This window comes from Gossypium arboreum, chromosome 10, assembly GCF_025698485.1.
Source record: "Gossypium arboreum isolate Shixiya-1 chromosome 10, ASM2569848v2, whole genome shotgun sequence".
Taxonomy (NCBI): Eukaryota; Viridiplantae; Streptophyta; class Magnoliopsida; order Malvales; family Malvaceae; genus Gossypium; species Gossypium arboreum.
Genome location: NC_069079.1, coordinates 37,201,030 through 37,211,632, shown reverse-complemented (window position 1 = coordinate 37,211,632; position 10,603 = coordinate 37,201,030). Strand labels below are relative to the sequence as shown.

The following is a 10,603-nucleotide window of genomic DNA, read 5'->3' as shown; positions in this document are numbered from 1 at the left end:
GAGCAAAACTACAAAGCTTTGATAAACTCAAAAGTGACAGTTTGCGGTGTTTTCACAAAGCGTCGCTATAGGTCGATCTTTTGCGGCGTTTTTAACCTAGTGCCACTAATGGCACTAAAAACGCGACCCAACACGGCGCCCTTTTGGTTTAGTAAAATGATTATTTGCGGCGCTTTTTATGAAAAAATGTCGTTATTGCTTACCTTTTGCGGCGTTTTTATCATAAACGCCACTAATGCCTTTGATACTAATAAATATTTATAGTTTAATTATTTCGTAAATTCCTTTAAATTATGTTTGTTTTGTTTCAAACAATATATTTAATTTTTAAAATTTTATAATTGTGTACGAAAATAATTTTAAAAAATGAAACCAAACTTCCTTACGAAGAGTTTGTATCCATGAGTTTAATTTTTTGTGCACCTAATAAAATTTATCCAAATTGATCGATTTTAATAAAATTTAACTTTTCAAATTCTTTTTGTTATTATGTCTAAAACTACTTATAATACCTTCCCAACTCATAAACAATAGGATAATAATCATATAACCCTATATTCTAAAATAAAATGATTTTCTTGTCAATTTTAGGAACACCATAAAACCCTAAACCATAAACCATAACCCCTAAACCATATAACCCTAGCCCTAAAACCCTAAATCATAAACCACAAATCCTAAACCAAAAACCCTAAATTATATAGCCACTAAACATGAAACCATAAATCTTAAATCTTATAATCACTAAACACGAAATCTTAAACCCTAAACCATAACCCTTAAACCATATACCCTAACCTTAAAACCACAAATCTTAAACCACAAACCCTAAACTATATAGCTACTAAACATGAAACCATAAATCACAAACCTTATAATCACTAAACACGAAACCTTAAACACTAAACTTTAAAATTTAAACCATAAATACTAAACCCTAAAACCATAACTAATAAATTTGAAACCTTAAACCAAAAACCATAACCTCTTAACCTTAAATCTTAAACCCTAAAATAACATATTTATTGTGACATTTTTTTATCAAAAACTAAAGGATTTGGGGAAATTAGGGGAAAGAATTTAGGGAAGAATTTTATTCCTTGTTCTGAAACGTAGTCTTTTAAGGCAAATGGTATTGCAACTTTGCGGCATTTTTTAAAAACACCACTAAAATTTTAATGCTTTGTAATGAAACAACACCGTTGGAGACAAATTAGTATTGCAAATTTGCGGCGTTTGTGAAAAATGCCACTAAAAATTTAATTCCCTGTTGTGAAACGATGGCGTTTAAGGCAAATGGTATTGCAACTTTGCGGCATTTCTTAAAAATGCCACTAAAATTTTAATGCTTTGTAATGAAACGACGCCATTGGAGTCGAATTGGTATGGCAAATTTGCAGCTTTTGTGAAAAACGCAACTAAAAATTTAGTTCCCTGTTGTGAAACGACTCGTTTAAGGCAAATGGTTATTGCAATTTTGCGGCGTTTTTTAAAAATGTCACTAAAAGTTTAATGCTTTGTAATGAAACGACACCGTTTGAGTCAAATTTATTATTGCAAATTTGCAGTTGTGTGGGAAACGTCGCCAATGCTGGACCTTTTGCGGTGTTTTCCTCATAAATGCTGCCATAGCTCTAACCTTTTGCGGCATTTTCCGTTTAGCCCCACTAATGTATACCTTTTGCATTTTTGGTCCAAACGCCACTAAAAACACCGCTAAAAACATGTTTTACTGTAGTGTGAAATTAAATTAGGTAGTCGTGAGAATTATTCAACTAGAGAATTTGATTAAAGAATTTTACTAAAAAATTAATTTGGAAAATCTAAGTGATTTTTGAAAAAATTAATTTTGAATAAGAAAAATTAAATTAATCAAATTAATTAAAATTAATATGATATTTTTGAAAATTAATTTTCAAGTCAGACAATTGACCCAATGGGTAATTGAACTTAAAAATTGGACCTAAGATCGTAAATTGGGCCTAGGAGCCCAAATCGAGACCAAGACCAAAAACCTGGTCTAACCGAACCCGATATGTGAAATCTGACCGACGATCCAATTGGTGGCTAGACTAGATTGACCGGGTCATTACTGACTCAGACCGAACCAGTAGTAGCCGAATTGACTCGGGGTTCTGTAAGGGTATCGCACTTGCATAACCGGACACAACAGTGCTAGCGGCGTTCCGGTGGCCGGTGGCAGTTGATTTTCGGTGGTTGAGTAGTGGAAGAGTTACACTCTTACTTAGACTCTGCCATAGAATTTGATTTCAAATTAACTATTCAAAAATAATATTATTTTAATAGTTTAGTATTAAATTAGATTTAATACTTATATTTATAGTATTTTATTAATTTAATATTAAAGTGATTATCTTACTATTAAATTTAATTCAATATTTATCTTGTAGATAGATATTCTATTATTTTAATAAGATTTAATATTAAATTTAATCTTGAATTCAAGAGAAAGTTATAGAGAAAAATTCTCTGAAGAGATTATTTTTAGAATATTTCTAGAGATATTTTTTTTAATTTACAACTTGACCCAAAAGTTTGGAGATATTACGAAATTACCCTACTAATAATTTTTGTGAAAAATTTTCTAATTCGAAGCTAGCTCACACTTGGCAGAAATGAGCTTGAAGATAACAGAGAGACTACTCGGCCGAAGCGCTCATCCTAGACAAATCAAAAAGGTACAATTTTGATTAAGTGTTTATTACTTTAAATATCACAACCAAGATCTTATTTTGAAAAAAAATTTAAAACTTTATTTTCCCTAAATTTATTTTCCGCTGTGTTTTCAAACTCAATTTTCTAACATGTAACACATTATGTAATACAACAACAAAGGGATGACCAAGGCGTTGATGCCATCGAGTGAGTTTTAAATCGGACATAGAACTCATAAAATTTGAAGAATCATCATCTGTAGTTGGTGCTCCAACTTGCATACAAAAGCAATGTTGTCAGGAGTTGATCGGAGCAATCGATAAACACCATTCACCTCAAGGCCTCGAAGCAAAATCTTGTGCGTGACCAGGTTCTTTACCTAACAACAGGAATGATGAAATTCAAAGAAAATCTTAATATCTTTCACAAATTTGTACACAGATAAAAAATTCTTGTGAATGGCAGGAACATACAACAAATTCTTGATGGGTAACTGATGAGAACCAAAATAGAGAGAAGACTCACCAACATGAGAGATGGAGGTAGAGTTGTCATTGCCAACAATTACTTGACTAGAACCACTGTATGGGTGACAACTCGAAAACTAAGAGGATCATTATTGAGGTGAGCAGTGGCGCCGCTATCAGGATACCACGCCGAGTCACCAACTACACAAGAAGTAGTAGGTGTGGAGCAAGTAACTGCTTGCATCAGGTGTTGATCTTCTGCAGATGATATATTAGAAGAAAAATCAGTTTGATGTGTGCTAGAGTAAGGAACATGTGTCTTAAACCTAGAACTCATAAAAAAAGCCTTGATCCAAGTAACATAAATGGGCTGAAAAAACACAAAACCAACAGGACTTGAGGATCTAATAAAATGCACCAAACCTGATCCGGAATGAGAAACCTTAAGGTTATCATCATGATAAAAAGAATCGTAACAGTAAAAGCAACGACGAGCCATGTGGCCGATCTTGTCACAGATTTGGCATTATGATCTTGACGGACCCCCAAAACAAGTATACCCGTGGTCGCGAGAAAAAATAGGTGCACGGTTGGATCTGAAAGACTAAGGAGTTTTAATAGTACAAGGAGGAAGAGACGGCGTTAAGGATTTGCCAGCCAGAGCAAGATTAGTCGAGATTGTCACCTAAGAAAGGTGAGCCTGTTGATAGGCCTCAGCATCCAATAGAGTCGTTGTGATACCTTAAAGATCAAACGGAACTTGACTAGTGGTGATAATAGAAACGACATGGTTAAATTTCGGTGGAAGTCCATTTATAATGGCCGATTGATGCTCTTTCATGGAAACACAATGACCTCAGCTCTCCAAACAATCGCAAATATGCTTAATTCTGAGCAAATGATTTGGGTAGATTGTGTGCCAAAGATTTGCGTCAGCGCTTCCCAAAGAGTAAACATCGACGACAAATTTCCAATCAATTGACTGTGGAAAGATGCACTCACAATAGAGAGTAGCCAAGCCAAGAGTGTCGAGTCTTATTTTTCATACTGAGCAAATGTTGGATTTTCAACCAAATGACTAATGGCATCATTGACCGTGCGAGATGGGACGAGGACAGAGCCATCAATGTATTGTTTCAGATGATGAGTTTTGAGGACAAGCAACACATGTTGCTTCCAAGCCAAAAAAATTGTTGTCATCAACAAGAGTTGGTACCTTCTGAGTAGCGAACGCAACAGGATTAAAACACCTCCCACTTGTAAAATTGAAACTTACAGATTCCATCGCTGGAAGCAAGAAAAGAGAAAAAAAAAATCTACTCTGATACCATAACAGAAACAAGAAATAAAGTTGAAGAATCTTTGATTCATGACATTTGAGGTACAATGAGTGTGCTTTTATACATTGATTAAAATAACAAGGCAATAACTATAGAAGATAACTAACTAATAGAAGAATGAACTAATTAATTGGAAGTAGTTAATCTGTTTAAGTAGTTATTGCTGATAGGTAGAGAGGGGGAAAAGGCCCATAATTAGTATTAAATTGATAAATTTTATAAATATCGAAGGCTAAATTTATTTATTTTTAAATTGGGACAAAATTGGTAGAAGTTATAAATATTGAAAGGCTAAATTTGTTATTAGACTAATAATAAAGGCCACATCGAACTTCCATTATCAACTCAATGGCAAGGTGATTACAAAATCCAATTTAAAAAATTTAATGACTAAATCGAAAAATTTTCATTATTGGGAGACCAAAATAAGAACTCTCGTAGTCGAGTGACCATTATGTAGTTTATCTAAGAAATAAACGGTCACATCATCCAGCTGTTTCAGATTTAATAACAAAGTAACTAAAAAATAAATTTGAAAAGTCTATTAATTGAATTAAAAAATTTTATAGTTTATTAATCAAAACAAAAACACTGTAAAAATGACAAATTAGATTAATTACCCTTAATTTTTATATCTACATGTAAAAACCTATACTTTTTAATTATGCAATCACGTCTTTCATCTCATCAAACTGGCAATTATATCGTAATCAGGTATAAAAGGTATACATTTTCTCCAAATGTGTTTTATAATACAGGTGAAAGAAAAACATAATATTAGAAAAAATATTTGATTAATTGTGAATGGAATTTTTAAACTTTAGGATTGATAATTGTTTTTTTTTTATAATGGTATAATAAAACATTAAAGGAATATATATTTAAAAAGAAAATATATGTCATTTATTTCAGACACTACTAATGTACTTTTTTTATTCCACACCAACTTAAAAGATAAAATAAAATATCTTTTTTTAAAAAATTTTTACTATTATTAACCCTTTATTTATTTATGATGTCTAAAAATTTCACTGAAAAGAAAAATTTTAAAAATATAGTAAAACTTTTAAAAATAAATATTAAAAAATCTATTTATGTAGTCGATATTAAAAAGAATTGTCAGTTTCATTAAAATGCATCTCCTCGGAATGTTGCCTGACAAAAATAAATAAATAAATAAATACGGTATAAATTGTGACAAACTTGGCACCAAAAGTGATTTTGTTTTTCTTTTTACGTTGCAGCCACTTGCTGCTCCTGCAATGGTAGTGGAATGGCAGGCCTCCAACTAGTACCGTCTGGAGAGTCCATTAGAGCAATTCCAACAACAGCTAAATCTTTTCTAATTGCATCTGATTTTTCGTAGTCTTTGTTCTTTCTTGCCTCGCTTCTTTCCTCTATTTTCTGCAAAATTTTGTCTTCCGTTAACTTCGCCCGCTTCAGTGCCATTTCTCTCAGCTGCTGCAGTGCCTGCAGATTCAAAATATAGGCCAAGAGCATATGGTTACATAAAGGAATTGCATCAACAACATCCATGTGAAATTGTGTAAACTGATTGGCTAACAGAAGAAGATTCTACTTTATTGAAAGCAGTCTTTACCTCAGAGTAACTTGTTGGCATCAGCCCCAGCACACTTAGAACATTCCTAATTATCTTTTCTAAAGCAGCCACCGATTCTATCCGCGTTGCCTGCTTCTTCCCCTGAAAGGATTCCTTATATCAATTCTAAAGAATAACTGGCCCCTAATTCAGAAGGACTCAACAGTTCAATATGGGTTCATCTTCCATTCATCCCTGGAATGGGTCAGGTTGTGGATAGTAATTTATGATTCTGTGTTTGGGGCCATGCTTTGCTTATGGTTAAACTACAGATAAGCTGTTTGAAATTGAACATAAATGCACAAAATTAATCATCTTAAAACCTGATACCTTACGCGTATGTAGTAGATCATTGATGGTTTTCAATGGGTCAGATAATGCTGCCAAAACAACTGGAGTATGGAGATCATCAGACATGGAAGTTGAAAAGTCGTTATGGAACTTGTTGATGACATTCAAAGTCTCAGGCGGAATGGACTCCTGAAGCCCTTTGTCATGCTGGCTCAGAACATTTTCACAATCGTGTAGTGTCTGCAGCCAATTGGAAAACATTACAAATGACAGAGCAGGAAATAAGCTTTCATCAAATAGTAATCAACAGAATGGATCATATCAAAGATGCTGAACTAGTTCCCAGTGTTATCAGTTCTGAAATTTATGCATCTCCAAAAGGAAAAGCTGTATCAGAAATTACAAGACAAAGTAACACTAGCTGTATAAACCGTGGCAGATTAAACTAGACAGCAATAAAAAATCACTCAGGGAAGGAATATGATTGACAAGATTCATTGGTCCAACAACTTGTACAGCTTATATTTTTGCACACTTAAATACACACATGCATGCATAGAGAGCAAAGAAGAGACTGTGCTACCTGATAAATGTAGAAAATACGTTCTGAAGCACTTTCAAGTAGCACATCAGAGTAGTTGATTGGAGATCGATAGTGGGTTCCCATTAAGAAAAGTCTCAAAGCCAATGGATGGTAAAGATTTATAACCTGAGAAACAGTGAAAAAGGCTAGCAACATAAGGATCCTAACAAAGTTATTATTTACTTAAAGGAAAATAGTAAGTGTCAAAGAAGATCACCATAAACCTACCTCCCTAATTGTGAAGAAGTTTCCTAGCGATTTGGACATTTTCTCAGAGTCAACAGTGACAAAGCCATTGTGTATCCAGTAGCTTACATTGCTCTGTTTACATGCAGCACAACTTTGAGCAATTTCATTTTCATGGTGAGGAAACACAAGGTCCATCCCTCCACCATGTATATCAAAAGAGTAACCCAAATAAGCAGCACTCATGGCACTGCACTCAATATGCCATCCAGGTCTTCCCGGCCCCCATGGACTCTCCCAAAAGGGCTCCCCTTCTTTTGCGGACTGAAAAAATTCAAATGATATTAAATAAAAGAAAAATACTATGTCAAGTTGAAAATTATAACAAAGCGAGCTTGGTGGTAAGCATAAGTATAACATACAGGATTCCTGTCTAAAGTATAAAATTGGCAAAGTTGACATAAATTCAAGATAAAGAATAGTAATTAGGCTCAATTGAATCACTAGTTGATTATAATTCTTAAGCATGTACTGCCAATGATTTTTTAGATACCAACCTTGAAGATGTTTTTGGGATATACCAATTTCACAAAACTGAAACTTAGAATAAAAACAAGAAAAAATTGCATTTCGAAGTAATATTTACTTATTATCTCATGGCATGAAACCATTTAACATCTTTAGTCCCACCAAAATTTACAAGTACCATTTAGGATACCATGGGCTGCCTGATCCGTCCTACTCTTTAACAACGTAGGTTGAGTATCAATCACCCAAAGTTCACAATTTATCCATACCTGGTTGGGTGCAAATAATGAAGTGAAACTGCATCTTAATCTACGCAGAGTCAGGTACGTTATGTGATATAACGTATTTTCCACTTCTGATGATAGTATATTATAAATGCATGACACAAATCACATTATTTAAAGCTTGCCTTCCATAATGCAAAATCAGCTGGATTTCTCTTCCTTGAGTCAACAGCAACACGCTCCCCAGCTCGATTATCTTCTAATTTCCGACCAGATAACTGGCCATACTCTGGAAAGTTTTCCACTGAGAAGAAAACATCACCTTCAACTCTGTAGGCATACCCGTTATCAACAATCTGTTCAAGGTCAATTGTAGATTAAAAGAAAATTCAGCTAAAGCATAACTCAAACGGAACTTTGTGTCAAGTAAAAATGTCTAATTGAGATTGTGAGGCATTGGTGAAACAGGTCAATTGTAGTACTTATGTTACAAACAAAGGTTCTAATCTATAACAAATGTAAGATTCACATTCCAAAAATACAACATACACGAATTTTTTTCCCTCCTTCCCTAGAAAACTTCCTTCTTTCTTAAAAATTAGCAAATAACTAACATAAAGAACATGAAATGATAACAAAATTATGAATTATGTTCGATACTACTATAATAAACAATGTTACACCATGAATTTAAAACAAGATGTATTACTGAGTATTTACATCATTCCCAGCACTTTTGAGTGTTTCAAGGACACCCGTCATTAGGCAATATGCAAACAATGCAATGTAAAATTATTACAGATAACAACTTCTGCAAGCATTACCAGTATACCATGCCAAAGAAAAAAAATTAATTGCCAAAGAGTAAGAAAACGTACAATCAATCAATCATTAGTCCAGAAACTACCTGCTTGATCATGTCAATGATATGAGGCATGTGATCTGACACACGAGGTTCAACAGAGGGGGGCAGACATTGAAGATGCACCATATCTTGAATGAACTCATCACAGTATCGTCTGCTCAAACTGATCGGATCCTCCGCCAATTCATTTGCTCTAGCAATTATCTACAGAATTTTAGAAAGTGCAGACTCAGCTATCCTGTCATATCAATTAGAAGAAAACAGTCGGCATTCAAATATAAAGGTGAAGGAAAAGAAAATAACTTTAAAGATGTTTTTGCAAGCAGTGGCAATTCAAGATGAAAAATCACATGAACTTTTGTCATGCAAATTAGCAATAACAACAAAAATCTAAACTCATTTGTTACTTAAAAATATCTATCAAAGAAATGGAATGCCCTCTAAAAATTGAAAAACCCTTTTCTTATTACTTTTACAGAAAAACATCCAAATATAAAAGCAAGCAACATTTTAAACTTAAAAAAAAAAATAAGTTTACCTTTATATAGAATAATTATGCTAAATTAAACAATTTTACCTTTACCTCCATTCTTTCAAAAGAATTTTAATAAAGGAATAGTAAAAGTAACAAACTCAAACTTAAGGTTTACAGACACTACATTCAACAATCATACAGACACACAAAAACAAGCCAACCTCAGAATTTGTCAAAGGGCAAAATTTTGAAGCTAAAAAGTACAAAGTGCTATGTGAGTGCGTGATATACATACAAATACATGTAGCGTGTGTAAACTGACCTTGTCATCAACATCAGTGAAATTCCGAACATAGCAAACTTCATAGCCCAAATGCTTAAGATATCTGCCTAATTCCACAATTTCAAATCATTAAAAAAATCAAATTTCTAATTAGTACTCATGGTCTCAATCCAATCACAATAAAATTGAAAGTTTTACTAAATCAATTTGGAAAGACAGAGAAGGAAGACCTGTAAAGAACATCGAAAGTTACATAGACACGAGCATGCCCAATGTGGCTGAGATCGTAAGCGGTGACACCGCAAACGTACATCCCCACTTTATCTTCAACTTTGGGCTTAAACAATTCTTTCTTTTTACTCATCGTATTGTGCAGCCACATCTCCGATGATGGACTGCCAGGCTGTCGATTGCCGTCCATTTTGTCCAATGTTGTGCCATTGATTAACGGCCGTGATGATGGACTCAACGAGCTGAAACAACGACGGATTGGATTTCTACGTTTTGGGTTATTGAAAGAGTGAGTCCTGAGTTGGACCGAGTGGAGTGAGTTGGGAAACGAAGAAAATCGGATGGAGAAGAGAGGTTTGTAGCACTTCAGGAGAGTGCCCATTAGCTAATTGCTCTACTTCGAGGTTTCTGGGGCTGAGTTTTCTTGTTATCTACAGAGCTGTTAGGGTATATAACACTCGCACCGAATCATTTGTATCTACCTCCTTCAAACGCACCGTTTCAATGTCCGTTATTTCGGAAAATTAAACCAGTGGTTACACCGGTTACATCGTCTATTTTGGTTTAAGGTCAGTAAATTAGTTGTGTTTTTATTAATCATTTAATTTTAAAATGTTATAATACTATCATTAAATTATTCAAAAAATTTTATTTAAATCACTAAACTATTAAAATTTTTATTTTATAATCTTTTTTATTTTCACCACCTACACCAATTGCTATAGTTCAATTTTTTTTTATGAGGCAATTTTAAAGATGTTTAATTGTTTTAGAAATTCACCCAAAACAAATAAACGAACGAAAGTTATCAAAATATAGATTATTTGGGACATCCCCAAACATAAAAAATTTAA

General features: G+C 33.6%; 1 protein-coding gene across 3 annotated transcripts; it reads right to left on the bottom strand.

Moving 5' to 3' along the window:
- Window positions 1-5,589: 5,589 nt before the first annotated feature.
- On the bottom strand, window positions 5,590-10,192 carry LOC108486943 (cysteine--tRNA ligase, chloroplastic/mitochondrial). Of its 3 annotated transcripts, none has more exons than XM_017791114.2 (9): window positions 9,749-10,192; window positions 9,558-9,621; window positions 8,803-8,964; window positions 8,081-8,251; window positions 7,186-7,467; window positions 6,958-7,083; window positions 6,414-6,614; window positions 6,084-6,185; window positions 5,590-5,953 (listed from the first exon to the last, which is right to left on the bottom strand). In XM_017791114.2, the coding sequence occupies exons 1-9, from the start codon at window positions 10,129-10,131 to the stop codon at window positions 5,717-5,719; spliced, it is 1,728 nt and encodes a 575-aa protein (XP_017646603.1). In that variant the 5' UTR covers window positions 10,132-10,192; the 3' UTR covers window positions 5,590-5,716. The 3 variants fall into 3 exon arrangements, with proteins under 3 accessions (XP_017646603.1, XP_017646604.1, XP_017646605.1); XM_017791115.2 differs by having other exon boundaries at window positions 9,558-9,625; window positions 9,749-9,897; XM_017791116.2 differs by having other exon boundaries at window positions 8,803-8,998; window positions 9,749-9,818.
- Window positions 10,193-10,603: the final 411 nt, after the last annotated feature.